Raw genomic sequence first — 23,313 nt, 5'->3', positions numbered from 1 at the left:
TTGTGGAGAGGATGGTTGGTATTGTCCAAGATGGTGTCCATTTTACATTGCATGCGTCTCTCCACAACAGTCCTGAGTGAGTCCAGACTCCTGCCAAGCACAGACCCAGCTTTTTTTGACCAGCTTATCCAGTCCCCTTGTGTTTGTGTCTGACATGCTGTTGCCCCAGCAGACTGCAGCATAAAAGACACTGGCCACCACTGACTGATAAAACGTGCAGCATTTCACTGCATCTTCCTGAGGAAAAAGAGTCAGCTCTGCACCTTCTGGTAGACGGCATCTGTGTTCAGGGACCAGTCCAGTTTACTGTCCAGGTGCACACCTAGGTATTTATAAGTGTGCACCACCTCAATGTCCTTCCCTCGAATGTTCACTGGCTGAAGGGTAGGCCTAGACCTCCGAAAGTCGATATCCATCTATTTGGTCTTGGAGATGTTCAGAAGGAAGCAGTTCTTGTTGCTCCATTCACTCAAGGCCATCGTCAGTGTTAGGAAAATTCTTATCGTCTGTGTTGAAGAAAGAGCGATGGAGACCAGGATGTCTTATGTTGAGGCTGTTTATTGATGCTTGATCAAGGAGAAAGGAGGATTCATCAATACAGGCTTCTGTGCATGATGTCACCTCAATTCTGAAGCAGGAACCTCTGGGGATAGGTTGTATACATTTAGAAAGATAATATAGATAGTTTGCACTCCATAATTGCTCAAATAACCCCATAAGATGGAGAAGGGGTTGGAGAGGGATGTGTTACTACACTATTGGTTCATTAACCATAAACAAGGAAACATGACTATATACGTACGAGTGCTGATTCTTAGAACACTCAGCCACTTGTTAATGCCCATCCAAGGTCTGTTGTTATCAAACCTAGCACCAGCAGTATCAGCATCAAACCACAGCTTTGTCTGGAGGAGCCGCCTCAGTGTCTCAAAGCTAGTCAGATTTAGTGCAGTAGCTGGGGCACAGAGACCTAGGGCCTCACACTGACCTTTTCCTGACCAACTGCCAACAGTTCAATATCCTGACAGCAGATCTTCTCCTTCACTATGATGTGACTGGGGTTGTACCCTCTATTGTTCACAAGCAGAACCAGTCCTCCACCTTTATTCTTTCCACTTACTTAACCCATAATAAAGTCATAAAAGAACCAAACTTCATGAATGTTTTTTGTGACAAAGAAGTATCTGTTCCAGTCACTCTATCAGAGAAAAATCAGACTTGTAGAAATAACGGGAAACTCAAGAGCCATGACATTATGTTCTTTACAAGTGTATGTAAACTTTTGACCACGACTGTATTTAAACTTGTTGAAAAGGAGTATAATATGTCCCCTTTAATTCACAAAGCAATCATATTTACAATGTATCTGAGCGCTTTCTGGTTGCCTAGCAGTGGTAGACTGCGCTGTGATGTTAATCAGCTGCAGCTTGTGCTGTAGCTGTTATACACTGTTAACTAACTGCCCAGTTAGAAAATAACAAATTAACAAAACTATTGGGACCTAATGACGAAATATACAAAATATAGACCACAAAACACTGTAACATTAACTTACACACACACATCTACCACCGGAGGAGGGCAAACTACACTTCTCACTTGCTTCCGTTAGAAACACTAAGCTAACACCGACAGTTACACATTTAACATATAAGCAAAATTATCAAAAGCACATAACAATACACAAAACAGAAAGCACACAATATTTACAACATGTACAACCCTTTTTCACCTAATTTACCCACCTGTGAGGACAAATAACAAATGCACTGTGGGTGAGCTGCTCTTCAGTTGCCTTACTTAAAAACGTTAACTGCCAACTGAGGATTGCAGCTCGCCCACAGCTTATAGCCTCACAGGTGGTCTCGTGCCTGGAATACGAATGTTTAAAAATTTAATGGGGGGTTTCTGTAAAAATATAAAAACATATATACATATAAACAACACACATTATTGAGTGGGCAATTCAATTAATAAATAATATTAAATAACTATCCTATGTGCCACACATGCAATGTAAGATGGAGGCCATCTTGGACAATACCAACCACCCTCTCCACATCATTCTGGCAGAGCAGAGAAGCAGCTACAGCTGCAGCAAACGTCTCATCTCACTGCGCTGCAGAGCAGAGAGGTTTTTAAAATCCTTTGTTCCCACTGCCATCAGGCTATACAACAATTCAGTGAAAGGAAGTGGGCTAATCTAATTGTTATTGTTTATTATTTATTATTATTAACTGTTATTATAAATATCAACAATGAGCTAATGGACACATGAATTTCTGTAGGGGGATAAATAAAGTACCTACCTACCTACCTAGTATCAACCATGACAATTTACCACAGGCACCACGTTGCCACCTCAGATGATCACATAAGCACCAAAACCATTTACTTCTTCTGCATTACATGCACATCACCTCACTATTTCACATTCATGATGTTGATTAGATTTATTTTTACGTTTCATCCACTGTAAACCTAATTACAGTCTATCTCAGTGATAAAAACTGTACAAATGTATGATCCATTACAGTATTTTATTGCAAAGTTAAACTTAACAGTAAATTAATAGCAGTTGTGGTTGCCAGAATTTATACAAAAAATACAGTACAACACATAGGACAATAGAGTTGGTTGGCATAGATTTTACAGTCAACAAATGCTTATGGTAAATTACAAAGGAAATGAATGAAGGCCGCTGTAGACCACAGTACAGACTATAATCCATAAACTGTTTTTGCATTTACACACTCACTGTGAAAGACAATTGAACTGATTCAATACTTAGTCCAGTATACTCACAAAGCAGTGTTGAGATCTTGAAATAAAGAGTGTGTCCATACATATGCAGGATAAACCATGTAGAATGATTCAAAATCATGTAAAAATCTGCCACTTGCCCTGGTTGATCATGAGTAATCACTTAGTCCAGACTTGACAGAGGGGGGAGCTCATCATAGGATAGTCTGACACAGCAATGATGTTCAAGAATCTTGCACTTAAAGCATACATTGTTACCAGTTTTGCTTGAAGACACATGTTGTCCATCAAGGTGTTCACTGTGGACTGTCATGATCATCTCTGCCACACAAACAAACAGGAATGAACCAAAAGTTAGATTGTGCAGTGGCTGAGCATGATGCCTAACCAGAGATAAACTCAAAGCCTTCTGTTATTAAACTGATTTCCAATTAACTATACATAGAAGAAGCACTCTGGAAAACATTTGTAATTGATAAAATATCAGAGCAAAAGTTAGTGCTTCTCTTACCCCTGGAGTAATTGTCATTTAAGATCGATGGACTTGTAAGACTAACATACCACAAAACTCTGAACCGTAGTCACGTCAGTCAAATAATGGTGCTTTCCTGTGAGGCCGCTAAAGTGTAATTTAACAGTTCAGTTGCTACTCTTCTGTATTCCCCCTGGTTGGCCATATTTCTGCGAGTAATGCCATACTAACATGTCAATGTCACTTTCTAATCAAATACTGTGATGAATTTCCCCTAGAGGATAAATAAAGCATCCATCCATCCATCCCAGATAAATATTCGATGTAACTCCTTTCTTCATTCGACCGCAGCCACCACCTTCGTGCCACTCTCATTTAAATTATTCCACATTCATGGAGTGAGGTTCTGAGCATGTGCACACACACTCACATCTTCAAAGCTCAATAGCCTACTGTAAATTATGTACAGAAATGTACTGCACCTATGAGGTATAATATATTAGCCTATATTCTATTGCATTTGAATGCCATTTATTCCAGTGGCCTGCAATGCACCATAATAGAGCAGTTATGCCCCTAGTGAACACCAGGAAAATAAATGTATTTGCTCCATAGGCCAAATATAATTTCATCCAGTCAAAAAAAGTAAAAAATACAATTTTGCAACCAGGACTTCAGAATAAAAGCCTATGCAAGGTTTTATGCTGTAATGGCAGAGAGATCAAATACAGTTCAATAAGAAAAAACATTTTTAACCTTCGGTTGTGAGTGTAACTATTTTGTGTACATAGTGTATTAAAGAGATAGTATGGGAGGATGAGGATGAAAAACAAAAAAAAAAACACCCTTGGCAAAATGAATTCGTTGTGCATTACAGTAACACAGCCAAATTAATGGAAAAATCAAAAATCTCCTCCTACTGTTTTGATTGTACAATTCACTCAGCAAAGTTATGTTGCATTGTATCAAATCAAGCGGCTTTTGTGGCTATAATGAGTCCTCAGTTCAACTTAAACCTGTAAAAGTGGACTAGGTTTGTAAAAGTAATTAAATTGGTTATATGTATATTTATATAATCCGACAACTCACAAAATTCATTCAAATGTCAGATTAGACCCATACTTATAAGGACATTGCACAGCAAAAATAGATGTGTGAGAATATGTGTTGTGGAGTGAGAAAAATGTATCTTACCTACTCTAGATGATATACTCCCCAAGCTGGCTGGTACAAGTGTGTTCTCACTGCTGGACGGCGCAACAGGATTTTGGCAAATCCCTTTAGGGAGAGACTGTGCCAAACACAACTCTCATCACGGCATTCAGAAGGTATTTCTTCAACCGCCTTCCGTTCAGTACAGTGAACCCTCGCTATAACGCGCTTCACCTTTCACGTTCTCGCTGCTTCACCGATTTGCATTGTGCATTGTGTTCTGCATTCTGATTGGCTAAACAATCTCCCCGCTTCTTCTCTACCTGTGTGTCAATAACGTTACGGTTTAATATGTACATGTACGTGAAACAGCTTGCCAAATTGAAGTTTGCAAATTTTCTCTAAAACCCATAATGTCGACAAAACGTTCTGCATCGACAAAGGCACTTGCGGTCGGGCCCAAAAGGCAGAGGAAGATGCTAACTATCGCAGAAAAAGTTAAACACACCTGCACCACGGGCTTTAGAAGAAAAAAACGCTACAGAGCGGAGTCAGGATGCAGCGGCACAGTCAGAAGAGCAGTGAAATACGCGCGAGTCACAATTTGTCCTACTGTACTTTGTATTTTTTTTCATAATCATTTTTCATTTTCTCCCGTTGTAATAGCAATTTTCATTGTTCATCCAATTTCCCATATTGCCATTACTTGCACAGGAGGGGCAGCCAGTTGTCTTTACGCAGACCCAAAAAGACAGAATCAATGTCCAGTCATCCTTGCAGGTTTAATTGTCGTTTTATTGACATAACCCCGAAGGTTTCCAACATACCACTTTCTCTACAGGTGTTGTCCCTTTGTCCTCTCTGCCTCAGGTCTGGTGAAAACTTGTGTGCCCTCCCACTTCCTGTGCCTACCTACTTCCTCCCACCTATACCCAACATATATCCTGTGTGTGTCTCCCATTACTGCCACCGTGTGTCCAAATCAATAATGAAATCTAAAGCCAAAATAAAAAATAATAAAAATAATATAATCTGCCAACACTAACTAAAACTGCTCCTACACCTGTTCTAATCCAATTACTCTGGTCACGGTGGGGCGGTGCTGATCTCCGCAATTTGAAGCCTTCAGTTCGTATTGATGATTAAAATTATTTTACAGTACAGTAGTTATTTGTAAAAAAACGTTTATACAGTACTTTTATTTGTTAAACAAATGCTTGGGCCTGTAAAAAGGTTTTGTTCTTTGGTTTCAATGTATTATAGAGTATTTCATTGTATAATAATTGTAAAAAAAAAAAAAAGGGTTACTACTTCACGGATTTCGCCTATCACGGGTTCGAACCAGCCTAAGGTTCACATACATTCACTGCTAACTAACTAGCCAACTCTATGCTCCAGTCGCCAGCTTCTGTCACAGCCTGCTCTGCTTCTCACCTGCTGCTTCAATGTTTTGCCACTTACCCCGCCTCCGTCTCACTCTCCACTCTGCCACACCTCCTCATCAGCCTCACTGTCCCCACCTGTTGCTCCCAGCTGCACTCCATCTCCAATCAAGCCAGTATTTAAGCAGCCTTGGTCCACCCACTCATTGCCATATTGTTCTCTGTACTCATGCAAGACTTTTCAGCGTTCAACTCCGGACTGGCTCCCCAGTATCGACTCTGCTCGTCTCTGACCATCCTGCCTGATCTCTGCCCCAGTAAACGCCTCAGCCTTCTGTCCCCAACCATGAGTTCTCCCTGTGCATTTCCTGGTTCCTGTCTGCCTGTCCCTGTGGCTGTTTGGTGTTCTCCAGCTCCGACATTGAAGCATTCGTCTTGTGAGTACTTCCCTGCTGGTTTCCTGATCCTTCGCTGGCTCCGATTACCCTGCCTGCTCCCTCCTGGTTCGTCACTGACTGCTCACCTGGTTCCGATCTTCCTGCTCCTCATTCATGCAAATAAAAGTCATTACCAATCTTACCTGTGGTGTTTTGTGCTGCAACTGGGTCCAACCAACACCCGTTACAGTACAATCTGGCCAGTCATGGACCCAGCACACCCCTCCTCACCACAGAATTGCTTTGAGAGGATTGAGAGCGCCCTCCAGCAGCATGAATCCATGATGGCTGCCTCACAAGCCGAAGCAAGATGTTCAACAGCAGCCCATGATGCGTCCAGATGCAGCAGCTAACAACCGCCTTGAACCAGGCTCCAGTTCCGAATCATTCCCCAGCTACACAGACTCCTGCACCCTCACCGCTCAGAAACATCCCTGGACCCAGGGGGGGAACCCCAGAATGCTATGCAGGTGACCTTGAGACCTGTGGCCCCTTCCTGAAGAACTGTTCCCTGTTGTTCTCTGTGCAACACTGCATGTTTGCTTCTGAGCTTCTGAGGAGGCTTAGGTTGCTTTCACCATCTCTTCACCACTCCATCTCCAATCAGGCCAGTATATATGCATCCGCTGTTCACTCACTCGCCAGATTGTTCTTAGTATCATGCAAGACTTTCCAGCGTTCATCTCCGGACTGACTTCCCTATATCGACTCTGCTCGTCCCTGCCCATCCTGTCTCGTCTCTGCCCTGGTAAACGCCTCAGCCTCCTGCCCCTGACAACGAGTTCTGCCTGTGTGCTTCCTGGTCCACGTCTGCCTGTCCCTGTGGCTGTTTGGCATTCTCCAGCTCCGAAGTCGCTACATGAGTGCTTTCCTGCTGGTTTCCCGATCCTTCATCTGGTTTTGATTGCTCCTTCCTGGTTCGTCTGCCCCGCTGACTGCTCACCTGGTTCTGATCCTCCTGTCTGTTGATTGTATCCTGGGGAGGAATTTGCCAATCCTGCGAGACCTCATTACAGGAAAACAACGAAAAGCTGAAATGTGTGCTGTGGTAACAAGGTCCCAGGTAAAAGCTGGTCTGGAGCCCCTCGCAGATTGTGATCTGTGTGAGGGTGGTTCCAAAGGTCCAAGAAAGCTGCGACGTCGTTGCATCGAGAAAATGCAAGGCACCCTCGCTAAGGCAGAAGCCTACCCTGAGCCTGGGGGTGTCAAATGGCACATTCCCAGTGACATTAGTCAAATGCAAATGTCTGATCCTTCTCTGTCTCTCTTGTACAAGATGGTTGAGGATGGGGAGGGGAAACAAGATTCCGGTCCAAGGTTTATGGTTGAAAATTACATTCTGTATGCAATGGGGGGTGCAGGTAAATGCTTGGTGGTACCAACCAGTTATAGGCCTCTTGTATTACACCTGGCCCATACAATCCCTTGGTCAGGCCATCTAGGCCAGCAGAAAACGTATTTGAGGTTGGGGTCACGGTTTTACTGGCCAACAATGTTTAATGATGTCAAACATTTCTGCACTACATGCCCAGAGTGTCAGGTCACCACACACATCAAAACCAAGCCAGTTCCATTACATCCATTACCCATCATCAGTACCCCTTTCCGGCGCATAACGATGGATGTGGTGGGTCCTCTGGAGAACAGTAGTGCTGGTTATCAATATATCCTTGTGATCTGTGACTATGCCACACGATTCCCCGAGGCCTTTCCCCTCCGAAGCATCAAGACACCAAAGATAATCGGCGCCCTTGTCCAGCTTTTTTCTCATGTAGGAGTGCCAGATGAGCTCATCACGGACCAAGCTACCAACTTCACTTCTGGCCTGATGAAACAGCTGCATAAGGAACTGGGCATCAAGGGCATACGGACAACCCCATACCATCCCCAGACTGATGGCCTGGTTGAGCGTTTCAACCAAACGCTGAAGCAGATGTTACGTAAGTTTGTCTCTGATACCGGCCAGGATTGGGAAAAGTGGTTACCTTTGGTCCTGTTCGCCTACAGGGAGGTGCCTCAAGTGTCCACTGGTTTCTCCCCATTCGAGCTCCTGTATGGATGGCCTGTACAGGGACAGATGGATCTCCTGAGGAAGGAATGGGAGGCGACCACAAAACCAGCACCTGAAGGAAATGTAAATCTTCGATAGGAACTTTAGCACACTCATTCTGGGCATGTAGTAAACTTTATTTATTTTGGAGAGGTATTTTTCAGTGTTTTTCTAAGGCTTTTAGTAAAAATCTGGCACCCAACCCTCTGGTTACCATTCTAGGGGCCACAAGTGTCCTTTCTTCTGTTAATAAATTTGAAAGAAAAGCAGTTCAATTTGGGATGGTGATTGCTAAAAAGCTGATTTTGCGAGTGTGGAAAACGGACTCTGTGCCTACTTATAACTTATGGTTGGGAGAACTGTCAAACACTTTACATCTGGAGAAGCTGAGATTCTACAATGAAGATAGAGGGGATACGTTTGATAAAACATGGGACCCAGTACTGAATTACCTTAAAAATGTGAGCCCATAGGCACTGGCTATTGTAAAAAGCCTCACAGTGGAAACAAGAGTATGATCTTGTATATGTCTACTGACCTATTTATTTTACTATTATTATTATTATTATTATTGTTTATTTATTTTCTGCTTGTATATTCTGACTATAGTAGATACTCATTTTATGACCATGAAATATCGTTGTAATGCTTGATGTGCTGTGTTCTTTACTTTTTTTTTTTCCTCTACTTATGTTTTCTTTTTATTTTCTTTTTATTTTTTTTTTTCATTTTTCTCTACATTGAAAATCAATAAACATATTTCTAAAAAAAAAAAAAAACCAGCACCTGAAGGTATCCTGACCTACATGCTCCAAATGTATGAACGCCTGGAGAGGTACCGTGAGGAGGCCCAAGTCCACCTGGAGAGGGCACAGCGAGACCAGAAGTGCTGGTATGACAAACGGGCTCAGCAGAGGGAGCTGACACTAGGTCAGAGAGTCCTGATCCTACTACCAACCAGCAGCAACAAATTGCTAACCAAATGGCAGGGGCCTTATGAGGTGTTGAAGAGGATGGGACCAGTGACGTACGAGGTGGCTCACCCGGACAAGGGGAAAGCGTCCTAGGTTTATCACATCTACCTGCTCAAAGAGTGGAAAGAGAGTGAGCCTGCCAAGGTGCGTCAGGTTAAGGAGGAAGATGGTGAGTTCGACTCTAACCTGCAACAACTCCTCCAGCCAAAAAGCCCTCATCTGGAGCACCTGCCCCTACAACACCAACAAGAGTTGCAGAGGCTGTTTCAGGAGCTGCCGGAGCTGTTCCAAGATGGTCCAGGGCGGACGACACGGATCCAGCACACCATCCGACTCCAAAAGGCAGACACTCCTCCCATTCGTCAGAGGCCATACCGCATCCCAGAACGGTTGGTGGGGTCTCTGAAGGATGAGGTCCAGAAGATGCTTGATCTCAGGGTGATAGAGCCATCTAGGAGCGAGTGGTCCAGTCCCATGGTAATGGTGTCGAAGAAGGACGGCTCTCAACGGCCCTGTATTGATTTCAGGAAGGTTAATGCAGTCTCCTGCTTCGACGCCTACCCCATGCCTTGCATAGATGATCTTGTTGAGCGGGTTGGGACTGCCACATACATAACCACATTGGATCTTTGCAAAGGGTATTGGCAGATTCCACTGGAGGAGACATCAAAGAGTTACACTGCTTTCCGTACACCAACCGGGCTGTACCAGTTCACAGTAATGCCGTTTGGACTGCATGGAGCACCAGCAACCTTTCAAAGGCTTATGGATGCTGTTCTCCCAGGCCTTGAATCCCTCAGTGCTGCTTACCTGGATGACGTCGTCATCTTTAGCCATTCCTGGGAGGACCATCTCCGTCATCTGAGACAGGTCCTGAGCTGCATCGACAGGGCCGGCCTGACCCTCAATGATCAGAAGTGTGAGTGGGTCAAGAGTAAAGTCCAGTACCTGGGGTTCCAGCTTGGAGGAGGTCATATCCGCCATCTTGTGGACAAAGTTGAAGCCATCCATAATGCCCAGTGCCCACGCACCAAGAAACAGGTGAGGTTGTTTCTAGGCCTTGTTGGGTGGTATTCTAACTTCGTTCCCCACTACTCCACTCTTGCTGCACTCCTCACAAATTTGACTCGGAAAGGTGAGCCTAACGCAGTGCGATGGTCCCCAGAATGTGAGCAGTCCTTTACGGCTCTCAAGGATGCCATGTGTTCCTCACCTGTTCTTTGTAGTCCTGACTTTCAGAAATGCTTCGTTGTCCAGGTGGATGCCTCGGAAGTGGGCATTGGAGCTGTGCTGATGCAAGGGGATGAGGGAGAGGAGAGACCGGTGTTATATCTCAGTCGTAAGTTGGAACCTCGGGAGACCATGTATTCCACTATTGAAAAAGAGGGCTTGGTCATTAAATGGGCTCTAGAGAGTCTGCGCTATTATCTCCTTGGAAGGGAATTTGACGTGGAAACCGATCACAGAGCTCTGTCTTGGATCAATACTGTTCCGCCCTTCGGCGTTTAGTCATAGTTCCTAGTCGGACTCGTTTCAGTGACGGACCGAGCCGAGCAACAACAAATCACACACGAGTCTGCTTCAAAACAGAGCTTGGTTAAATCTTTGTCTGTAAGTAATTACACGTCAGCTTTTTGTTTACTGTGTGATGTATATGTTTACTTTAATAGTGCATTTTATTACGTTTGTAACTATCGGTTTTCATAAGTTACACTCGCGGTAAATTCCTGTTGTTTTACCGACGTAATATTTAACCTGCCCAGTGGCAGCTACGCCTCAGACTGATTAGTGGATTTGTTGATTCATACTGATAACGGTGTAGCAGTGAGTTTGATTATACTGCAGATGTTTATTTCATCTCTCCAATTAAGAAGATCTGTAATTTATTGTGTAAATGTGTAACGTTATATTTTATGGTGTAAAAGACACTAGGCTACAGATGTTACACTTTTGTAATGTTTATTTTCTGTTTATTTCAGTCTACAGAATTAATGGAGAAAAACTTAAGAAATAAAACTGAGGAAGAAAAGAATGAAAGATATAACATCAATCCTCAACTAAACTTCTGGAGTTTCCCTTTTCCATTGCTGTTAACTATCTGTCTAGCTGTACAAAGCTGACGTCGTATTGCGAGGGCAGAATAAATACCATGAAGGATCGCAATGCTAGGATCACCCGATGGTATCTCGATTTGCAACCCTTTAGTTTCAGGATCCGGCACCGACCTGGCAAGAACAACCAGTTGGCCGACTACCTGTCTCGGATGACCACCACGGCTGCGCCAGGAGAGGGGGGGTGGTGACAGTTTCCCCTGCCGCTGTTGACACACCACACCAGCTCCCCACACCACCATACAATTCACATGGCACATGTTAGCCAGGTACCTTGCTACTGCTAGTTGGTGAGTGCACACACTGAACTACATTTAACACCTTAGCAAGTTTCCTGTGCTATTTTCTCCTACAATACAAACACACGTTTTGTGTTACACACACACACACACACACCATTTTGAGTAAATTTTTTATTGTTTAAAGGTTGAAGGCCATTGTTGAAAATTAATTTGTTTCTTTTCTTACCACAGCACTTCCTGGTTCTGGGCAGTGTCAAAGGACCTGAGCATGGCATCCAGCTGGCTTTTGTAGTGCCTGAGTGAATTAGGAGCATGCTCAGTCCATCCCACTGCACCATACCAGTTGATGGGGGTGTTAGACGTGGTTGTTTCTGTATCCCTAGTTTGGGATATTATGTGAATTCTGTGAATATGCCTGTAATGTGTGTTAGCAAATGTAAATATATTATTATAAGGGTTTCTGATATGAGAAACGGCCTGTGGCCCTCAATTGATTACTTAATTAATTCCATTAGAAGATGGTATGGTCCAGGGGGAGGGGCCTATTTTATAAAATGGAGGGAGGTCTACACTGCCCGGGCAGTTAGAGAAGGGCTGTGCTGCAGTGTAGACAGGTTGAGTGTTGTATTCATCTTTTTGGATTGTCTGGAAGAAAAGGACAAAAAAAACTTCTTTTTTTTTTTTGCACCAAACTGACTTTGTCATGCTTCCTGCCACCAACATTTGAGATTAAAGTACACTGTTTTCCAGTCAGCCTTTTGCCAACCTACCCTCACTCAGGCCAGAGTGTGACACACTCATTTCTTCCGCCTTCGAGCTTCTCCTCGGGCCACCATATTCTGGTCCGGATCCAGGAGGGCAATGAGTGGAAGATACCCACTGGTCATTACGAGTACCTTGTTATGCCCTTTGGCTTAACCAATGCCCAGGCCGTGTTCCAAGCCTCTGTGAACAACGTGCTGATGGACATGTTGAATCACTACGTGTTTGTCTGCCTTGATAACATCCTCATCTTCTCTAAGTTTCGCGAAGAACACATCCACCATGTCCAGATGGTCCTGCAACAGCTCCTCGAGAGCTCACTCTTCAGAAAGGCAGAGAAGTATGAGTTCCACGCCTCCACAGCAAAGCTTCCTGGGGTTTGCCAATTTCTACTGCCGCTTCATCTGTAACTACAGCTCCTCCAAGGTGCCTTTCCACTGGACCCTGTCTGCCAATGAGGCCTTCCTCACCCTCAAGGCCCAGTTCACCTCAGCCCCCATCCTGGCCAGTGCCAGATCCTGAGCGCTAGTTTGTCGTGGAGGTGGATGCCTCCAACGTGGGAGTGGGAACCATCCTATCCCAGGGTGCAGCCTCAGACTAGAAGCTTCAACCCTGTGCTTTCTTCTCTTGGCGTCTGTCCCCTGCCGAGAGAAATTACGACATCAGCAACTGGGAGCTCCTGGCTGTCAAGCTGGCATTGGAGGAGTGGCGGCACTGGCTTGAGGGGACCAAGCATCCCTTCCTGGTATGGATGGATCATAAAAACCTTGAGTAAATCCGTCAAGCCCGGTGGTCTCTCTTCTTCAGTAGCTTCGACTTCTCCCTCTCCTACCGTCTTGGGTCCCCCAACGTCAAGCCTGTCGCCTTGTCACTGCAGATCCTGGGGGAAACAGACTCTGCCTCAGGGCCCAACCTCATCTCCTCAGTTCCCTGCGTTGTTGCCACCCTTACCTGGGAAATCGAGGAGAGGATGAGGTCCGCCACTGAGGGTCAGCCTGGGCCCAGCACTTGTCCCCCGGACCGCCTGTACGTTCCCCCAGCCCTGAGGTCCGAGGTGCTTCAGTGGGTCCACGTGAGTTCGCTGCATGGTCTCTGAGAACCCCTCAAACTGGTCCCAACAGTTTCTATGGAAACTGGCCCCCAGGTTCATCTGTGCTTCTGCAATCCAGAAGGTTATCAACCTGGCGGCATTGAGGTTAAGGCTTTCCCGCTCCATGCGTGTCCATCCTACGTTTCACGTCTCCAGAGTTAAGCCGGTCCCATGGACCAAGACCCATGGTGCCCACTATTCCACCTCCTCCTCCCCCTTGGCTCATTGACGGTGGTCCAGTCTTCTCCGTTGAGCTCCGTTTGCTGTGCTCTCATCGGCGTGGCCATGGGCTCCAGTATCTGGTCGCCTGGGAGGGCTACGGTCATCAAGAAAGTTCCTGGGTCCCTGCTCGTCACATCATTGATCCTCCCCTCATCACTGATTTCCACCAGCGTCACCCCGACAAGGACCTCGGCTCCCCCCCCAGGTACCTTTGCCGGAGAGTCCTCCCCACTTCTCCACCCATCACTCGTGATGAGGAGCCTTCCACCGCCAGGGAGGGGCCGTCATCTGACAACTAGCAGATCTCACACAGAGATGATAAATCAGTGTGATTTGCTCGTTGACTTGTTACTGCTACAACCCCTGGCAAAAATTATGGAATCACCTATCTTGGAGGATTGTTCACTCAATTGTTTAATTTTGTAGAAAAAAAGCAAATCACAGACATGCCATAAAACTATCATTATTTAAAATCTCAGCCTTCTGGCTTTAAGAAACAATAAAAGGTCAATAAAAGGACAATAAAAGGTCTAGCAGCTATGAGGTAGGCAGCATACTATTGCAGCTCCTCGATCATCAAGAAAACGCTGTATTTTATTTGAGAGATTGTTTCATATTAACTGAAGAAGTTTTATAGGCGTTTATAATATGCCCAAATCAAAACAAAAACATGTTTCACAGACGAGGGAAAGAGCACAAACAGCCGAGATAGAGTCGGTCGAGGACGGCACAAGTAGCCCGCCTGACATGGCGGAGCTACAGGTGGATGCGGACATGGTTAGCTTGCAGATGATACTGCTAGAGCTGAGAGAGTTTCGGCGTGAAAACGTTGACACTCTCCGAGAGATACGAGAAGACATTAAGGCAACTAACAGCAGAGTCGAGCAAGCTGAAATGCGAATTTCAGAGACCGAAGAAAGAGTGCAGGGGCTGGAAGAAGCTACGAGGGAACTGCTAAAGCTACAGGCTAAGTTGGAAGAAAAGCTAACGGATCAAGAGGGAAGAGCAAGACAGGAGAACATAAGAATCCACGGCGTAGAGGAAGGGTCGGAGAGCAACTCCACATCGATGATAACATTTGTGGAAAATCTGCAAAGGGAGAAGCTGGAGCTGCCTCCCACCCACGACCTGAAGATTGAGCGTGCGCATCACGCACTGGGACCGAAGCCCCCGGCCCAGTCTCCCCCGAGATCGATAGTTGTTAAGTTCTCCAGCAGTAAAACTAAAGAAGAAATCCTGAAACTGGTGTGGTGGAAAAGAGGGGTTTCTACATCAGGAGAGAAGAGTTTTTGTGGACCACGACTATGCACCGGAGACCCTCTGGAAGCGCCGGGAATACGTGGAGGCGAAAAAGGTGCTGCGCGAAAGTAATATACGGTTCCAGACCCCTTTTCCCAGCCAGAATGAGGGTGTTCTACGAGAGAGAGACGTGCCTGTACAACTCTGCAGAAGAGGCCACGACGGACATGGTGAAGAGAGGTTTGTCCGTGATGATATATAAACCACCGGCGAGCTGGTCTAATAGAGTGAAAAACCTGATGTGGTGCAAAGTCCGGTCCCCGAGAGGAACGGAGCAGCAGCCAGAGACCCTGCAGGATGGTTTTAAAAAGAGACTGGACGCTTTCAAAAGGACTGACCGTTGAACTTGTTATGCCCCGGCGCGGATTGTCCACGGTAAGGAGGCATAGTAGTAGTGGCTGTGAAACAAACAATTAATAAACCACTACCATGGGAGGTGTTTGGGTTAGGTAAATTACAATAAAATAACATATATGATCGGGGAAGATCTGACTTAGCTAAAAGCATGGACCATTCTGAAAATTTAAAGGAGGGCCCTCCACATTTGGAGATGAATGGAGAATTTCCCTCCGAGCCGGCAAAACATCCCGGCTCCTTCAGGGTAACAAACAAGACCCCAAAACAGGAAGTTCATCTTGAGACATTGGCAAAATGTTTTAAGTTCATGTTTTCTTGGGACTTTTCTAGTCATGTTCTTTTTTGTGTTCGTGCTCTTATAGTGATTGAGTGGAGGGGGGGTGGTAAGATTAAAAGTGACACTTGATTTTATAATGAAAAGTCTTAAAATTCCACTTAGATTGGCTTCTTACAATGTGAAGGGCGTACTTAATCCGGTAAAAAAGAAGTAAAATTTGGGGCAAAATGAAAAAAGACAAGGTAGATATTATATTCCTGCAAGAGACCCACTTAACCGATTCTGAGCACGCTAAACTTAATAGGCAGGGCTTTAACCAGGTTTACTCATCGTCCTATAAAACAGGACACAGAAGGGGAATGGCAACACTGATATCGAAAAGAGTAATTTTCGAAAAGATATCAGAAATCTCAGACAAAGAAGCAAGGTATAATATGCTTGTAGGAAAATTAGAAGGGTCAGAAGCCACTCTCTTAAATGTATATGCACCCCCAGGTGCAACGTGGGAGTTCTATAGACAAATCTTTGACCTAATGATTACAAAAGCCCAGGGAATGGTGATCTGTGGTGGTGACTTTAATTTGAGACTGAATCCAGAGTGGGATGTGTCAAGAGTCACTCAGACTAATTCAGTAAGTAAAAAGGTGAGAAAGATGATAAGAGAGATGGGCATTTGTGACGTATGGAGGGAGTTCAATCCTACAACTAGAGTCTACACTTTTTATTCCCCACCACATAATAAAGATGTCCAATTGGATATTACGCAGAAAATTAAGGAAATTAAAAACCAGATCAAAGAAATTTACGAGGTCAAAGTTCAGAAGAAATTAACCTTTTTGAAACAGAAGTACTATGAAGTAGGTAATAAATCAAGTAAAATTCTGGCTTATAAATTTAAAAAACAACAAGCAGAGAGTATATAAAATCAAAGACCCAATCACCAAACAAATGAAACTAGACTTTCAGGACATTCACAGTTGTTTTGAAAAATATTACAAAAAACTATATACCCGGATGGTCAGTAAGGGGGATAAGTCACCTGAATCTCTGCTTGCTTCACTTAATCTCCCCACAATTACAAAAGACCAGAATAAAGTCTTATTGGCCAATGTGACTAAAGAAGAACTGAAAAGGCAATTTCTAGACTCAAAACTAATAAATCCCCAGGTTCAGACGGGTTTACAGCGGAGTGGTATAAGACTTTCAGTGACTTACTATCACCATTGTTACTTTGAACAATCAATCGGGTCATTAAAAAAGGAGAGATTCCTCCATCTTGGAGGGAAGCGATCATCACTGTAATACCGAAAGATGGTAAAGATAAGACAAATTGCTCTAATTACCGACCAATTACTTTGTTGAACCAGGATTATAAACTCACATCAATTTTAGCAAAACGATTAGAGACAATACTTCCAGATATTATACAGTTGGATCAAACAGGGTTCATTAAACAGAGGCAAACACAGGACAATGTTAGGAGGGCATTACATGTAATCAACCATATAAACAAAGACAAATTAGAGGTTGTCTTGTTGGGGTTAGACGCAGAGAAGGCTTTCGACTCTGTTGATTGGTCTTTCTTATACAAGACACTAGAGAGGTTCCAGTTCCATGATGATTTTGTTAAAATAATACAATCTTTGTACTATAAACCAACAGCTATAATTCGGATTAATGGAGGATTATCAAATAATTTTGAACTAGAAAGGGGATGTCGGCAGGGTTGCCCTGTATCCCTGCTCTTATTTGCCATCTTTATAGAGCCCTTGAGTCAGTGGATAAGGCAGAATGATAAGATAAAGGGGATCATGGTGTCGCAAGAAGAACACAAAAATTGCCCTGTTCGCGAATGACATTTTGATATACTTGGGGCACCCAACCTCCTCCCTTCCAGAATTGCTCACAACCCTGAGGGAATATGGCTTATTATCAGGTTATAAACTAAACACCCACAAATCTCAAATTTTGACATTTAATTATTCATCTAGCCAACCCATCAGAGAAGAATTTAAAGTCAATTGGGAATCAAAGTCAATTAAATATCTAGTTGTGAATATTCCAAAACACCTGAACATGATTATATCAGAGAACTATGACCCACTATTTTCTAAAATCAAATCCGATCTGACCAGGTGGAATCTTGTCCCTTTTTTAGGATTAGGACAGAGGGTGGAAGCAATAAAAATGAATTTGTTACCCAGGTTACTATATTAGTTCCAAAACATACCAGCTGAACTTCCAAAGGGGAAATTTCAGGAATTAGACAAATTAATATCACGCTTCATATGGCAGGGGAAGAGGCCAAGAATTCGCTACAAGATTCTACAATTAACAAAAGACAAAGGAGGCCTTGCTCTCCCAAATATTAAAAATTATCACCAAGCGGTGCAGATAAAAATTCTGGTTAACATTTGCAACCCTTCCTATAAAGCGAAGTGGAAAGACATAGAATGTCAGATATCTAGTGATATTCCATTACAAGCAATTATAGGGGATGGTGGGTTGATTACTTGTCTAAAAGATACAAACCCATGGATTAAATGTCAATGAGGATTTGGCACAAGGTAATCAATGAAAACAAGGGTAAAGAACCATACTGGATGATAAGATGGATAGGATATGGCACAGATTTCTTACCAAACAGGATGGATGTAAGATTTAAACAGTGGGCTGATAAAGGGTTAATAAAACATATTGACCTCTATGAAAGGGGCACACTGCAACAATTCCAGGATATTAAAAATCGATTTTGTTTAACAAACCAAGACTTTTATACTTTTTTGCAAGTTAGACATTACCTAGAGAAAATAATGGAAAAGGAAGAATTGCAACAAACTAATTTGGGACTAATGAAGATATTTCTTCTCAGCTACAGGTCAGACCCTGGACGTGGAAACATATCAAAGATATATAAGGTGTTGCAAGAACTAGAAGGAGGGGATACTGAATATATAAAGGAGAAATGGGAGAAAGAGAGTAACATCACAATGCAGATGGAAACATGGGAAAAAATTTGGGTGGAAAAACGTATTTAGGTTTTTTAGAGTTAAAGCGTAAAGGACTTCTCTGGGAGGAAGTACATCTTGCTGGAGATCCTGTGGTGAGAGTAAGGCGACACATCTTCATGTGTTTTGGGACTGCCGGGTCATTTCAAAATATTGGGAAGAAATCAAATTGAACATAGAGAAAATCATGAAAATAGTGATTCCATCAGGGTTTGAGACCTTATGTCTGGGGCTAAGACCGGACACTGTTAAGGGACCTGAAAACAAATACATGTATAATACTTTACTATTAGCAAGTACAAAAGCAATCACAAGGAAATGGTTGGCAAAAGACTCTCCTACAGTCGAAGAGTTGATCAAAGTGGTTAAGGATATTTTCATAATGGAGAAGCTAACATTCATTCTGAAGCTGGAACAAGATAAGTTTGAAAGTTACTGGAAAGTCTGGACCAATTATCTAGCAACTGATAGGCAAGATGCTGGTTAAAGTGATAACCCCTCCCCTCTGGTTTTTGACTCCACTCATCTGGTTGTGTTTTCTGTTTCTGGTGTAGTAATACACTATTATCAGTCAGTGTTATACATGTATGCAGCAAGCTATCTTTATTTTATTTACTATTTTTATTACTATTTAATTACTATTTTTATTTGACTTACTGTTGATTTTCACCCCACAATAAGGTAATGTTCACAGGAGAAACCATGGACTAAGGAAGATGAATATGGGGCACATAAGCTCATTATTATTACGGTTATTAATGTTATTTTGTAATAATCATTTCTCATTTTTCGGATACACAAGTTACCTATAAATGCAGGTAGTATCAGTACCTGTTCAGGAGTGCTGTGATAGAGAGTATAGGTGCTTTTGTAATGAAGGAATTTTGATTTTGTTTTTTTGTTTTTTTTCTTTCCTTATCTTTTTAACCTATTTTCTTTCCATATATGCTTTGATGATAAGACTTGACGAGATGTACATGTATGACCTGTTTTTTTTTTCTCTTCAAATAAAAAATTTAATAACAAAAAAAGAAACAATAAAAATAAAAAAATAAAGAAAATTGTTGTAGTCAGTCACAATTGCTTTTTAGATCGAGCAGAGGAAAAAAATATGGAATCACTCAATTCTGAGGAAAATATTATGGACAGACGAATGCCAGGCGGCAATCAAAGAACTGAAAAGTCGCCTAACCTCTGCACCTGTTCACTGCTATCCAAAAGTGGCAAGTTTTTATTGGACACTGATGCCAGTGACTAGGGAATCAGAGCAGTCCTCTCCCACCTTGTGGGAACAGCAACATGTTATAGGCCTACTTTAGTTAGTTGCTGTTAAGTAATGAGTAATCTAGATATTTATGAGCTGTACTTAATATCTTGTGCATATTAAGTAACCGTTTAGATTTAGCAGGTATGATAGGTAATAGGTGATAGGTATGATGACGATATAGGGGAGCAGAATTTTTGTTGACAGAAGTATTACCTTGTTCTTCCTCCTTCAGAGTCAGGTATGTAAAAAGTAATGTCACACAAGATATGAGTTGTTTGATTATCAGCACCACCCTCCCTCCAGTATGTGTGCAAATATTGTGCTGTGGACACTTGGTTACAGTTACATAAGAAGGGCATCCAATATGCTTTAAGGGCATTTTATGGACATTGCCTCTTTGCCTTAAATAGCTTTCCACAGGAGATGGACTCATTCAAAGACTGTGGGAAACAAAGGTTGTTGTGGGGGATGTTTTTGTATAATAATGTTATGTTTTCCCTTTGTTAGATGTAACAGTGCTGGAGTGATGTTAAGGGTTTAATCATCATCCAGAGTGGGGTTAGTGTCATCTTCCTTGAGGGAAACCTGTGTGTGTGACGTAGTGACTGAGGTGTGATGTCAAACAGAATAACTCAACACTTTGTTCCACAGACAACTTAAACGATATGTGAGAATGAGCCACAGTCAGGCGCTGCTTTATATGTTATGAACTACTGATTTAATATTTAACTATTCATTTATTTTATAGGCTTATATGTATTTTTACGTAAAACCTTAACTTGAAAAGTTAAAACCGAGTAGAAGTAGGCTATAAAGTATACATACCTTAGTATAATACCTCAAATTAATATTTAAGAACGCTACAGTAGTAATTGCTTTGATGTGTTGACTGACTGAACGATCAGCCCTTCTCAGCCCCGCCTGAGGATCAGCTGATGCAGCGAGATGCCGGTGTTGTGTCGTTTTTCCGGTGTTTTAACGCCCCCTTTCTTTTGGTTTCGCCCAAACCGGCCTCAGCAGCAGCAGCAGCTCGTCTGCCTTTATCCCACCACTGCTGATGATGAGGATGATGATGCTCTGCAGCTCTGAATGAATCCACAGTCAATGGCCCGCTGCTGGACGGCTGCGCAATGAACGCATCGGCGTTTTACGGAGGGATAGCGGGGATGATTATGAATTTCTTGTGTTTTCTGTGGATACTGCCGGCGGTGTGGGCTGTGGAAGGTAAGCCAGCGTTCCGCTCGTTTCTCAGTGTGTATGAACGTGTGGCATAAGATAGACAGCGGAGCAGAGCTCAACCAGCAGCCTCTTGCAAAAAAAAACAAAAAAAAAAACGGGAGGAAAATTAAAATCAGTGAGGTGTGTATAAGTACTGTTAAATGTCGGTGCACTGTGGGAGACTGAGGTTGCTAACATGTTATAGGTTAATAATAAATCTGCCTCTCTGGTTCTGTATCTGACATCAGTACAGGCCGCGTGAGCAGTAATCAGTGCAGTCGCCTGTCTCCACTGGACTCAAGTATGATGGTCTGTTATCATTACTTACATCTGCACTGTGTGCCTTTGCATGAGGCTTACATACTGCACGACACTATAATACAGTATATTTACAATACGGAATACAAGAATGTAAATAATAGAGAAATTATAAGAAAGACAGTCAGTGTGGTTGTGTAATGATTTTGGACCAATGAACCCGATACCAGACAGAGAGTGGAATAGAGAATCAATGGATGATAATCTACTCATCTACCCAATCATTATTAGTATTGTTATTGCCTTATATGAAGTTACAGAATTACAAAAGCTATTTAACCTCTTAAACCTTATTAACCTTCTGCTGGTCAGTCAGTACAAACTCATACTTAGCAACCAAACAATGTTGGCTGTTCTATCTATCTATCTATCTATCTATCTATCTATCTATCTATCTATCTATCTATCTATCTATCTATCTATCTATCTATCCATCTGTCATTTTTTAAAGTTAGCCAACATCATATTTGGTTCATGTTTATTTGAAGTGTCAGTGGAGCTGGATTAACCTGGACCCTCTCTGTGAGATACTTTTAATTGTGCCTCAAATCAAATTCTTACTTAATCAAAGTAAGTCATTGTTACACAGACGAGTGGTTTGTTTTGTGTCCTCTCAGTTCACTCTCAGTATACACTCACTACACACTCAGTACACACTGCAGCTGTTAGATGAGACAATAATGATGTTAAATGATTTTCCACTGACCCACAATATGACTGAGGAACCTCTGCTGTCACACATTGGACTGATTTTGAAAGTTAGAATTATATTTAAATTCCTGAATTAAAAAACAAACAGATGACATTTCAGGTCCAATTTAAAAAGATACTCCTCAAATTTCTACCAATAAACTACGTTTGAAGTATGAAAACAGCTGTATAATGGAGATTGTTCTCTCCCAGTTGTTTATTGTTAGGTGACCTCTAGTGGTCATATTAATTATGACAGGAGCAAAGGAGGAAGTCCGGTGACGTATAAAGAGCATCAAAGTCGGCGTCCGCTGGATGGGTGGATGGGTTGACACCCAGGATGGAGTTATTCCATCTTTATTTGAGAACGTGGTCGTTCACCATTTCCTCAGGTTCAGGTCCTCCCTCTGGTCGCCTGCACATTTGCACTGCTCCTGCTCAAAACTATTTGTCTGCACTCAAATATACTCAAATATATGCAGGATATAAGGATGAGAGTGGAATAAATTGAAATAATATTTGTGACACATTTTAAGGATCTCCTCAGCTTTATCATGCTCAACCTCACCAGCTGCGTCTTACTGTTGTTTTCTACTGTCTGAATGTGTTAGCTAGCTACTTTAGCTGTCGGTACTTTTGCCATTGTTAAACACTGAAAACTCTGCAGAGGAGAAAGAAACATGTTGGCGCCCATTTGTTGTGTAGCAACAGTGTTGCAATCAAGTATACTTTACACTTGAAACTCAAGCCTGTTATCATGGATGATGCTGACATGACTTAACCAATTCAGTTAGAACAGGGTCAGGGTTCTAACTGAGCGGGGAGGGCGGGTACTGTCCCGGAGAAATAGTAAGTATTCATCAAATACTTACTATTTTATTACAAACTGCTCGACTGTAGTTGTTGTCAACTCCAATAAAACGTTCACTTCTCACTCCTCTCCACCTGTGTGTGTGTGTGTGTGTGTGTGTGTGTGTGTGTGTGTGTGTTTGTGTGTGTTTGTGTATGTGTATTGTGTATGTGTGTGCATCACAGAGGAGAGGTTGCAGCCCAGGCTTGAAAACCTTGTGAATTCAAGGAGTGTGTAAATAAAATAATTCATTTTTGAATTCATCATGTTTCATGATGTGCACATTCATATCGCGATGATGATGACAATAAGATTTATGGGTCAGCACTAGTCACAGGCCATCCAATCAGTACCTTTCTGTGCTCTGGTTAG

At 42.8% G+C, this 23,313-nt stretch overlaps 1 protein-coding gene across 1 annotated transcript in view; it reads left to right on the top strand.

Moving 5' to 3' along the window:
- Nucleotides 1-20,876: 20,876 nt before the first annotated feature.
- The window catches only part of LOC130174952 (ephrin type-B receptor 2-like), a 48,758-nt gene continuing 46,321 nt past the window's right edge, over nucleotides 20,877-23,313 (top strand). The window contains 1 exon segment of the mRNA XM_056385206.1: nucleotides 20,877-21,089. Within this exon segment, the coding sequence (XP_056241181.1) occupies nucleotides 20,996-21,089 (94 nt within the window). The 5' untranslated portion in view covers nucleotides 20,877-20,995.

This window comes from Seriola aureovittata, chromosome 9, assembly GCF_021018895.1.
Source record: "Seriola aureovittata isolate HTS-2021-v1 ecotype China chromosome 9, ASM2101889v1, whole genome shotgun sequence".
Classification (NCBI taxonomy): domain Eukaryota; kingdom Metazoa; phylum Chordata; class Actinopteri; order Carangiformes; family Carangidae; genus Seriola; species Seriola aureovittata.
The sequence above is the reverse complement of the archived record's forward strand: the minus strand, read 5'-3'. Positions and strand labels throughout refer to the sequence as shown.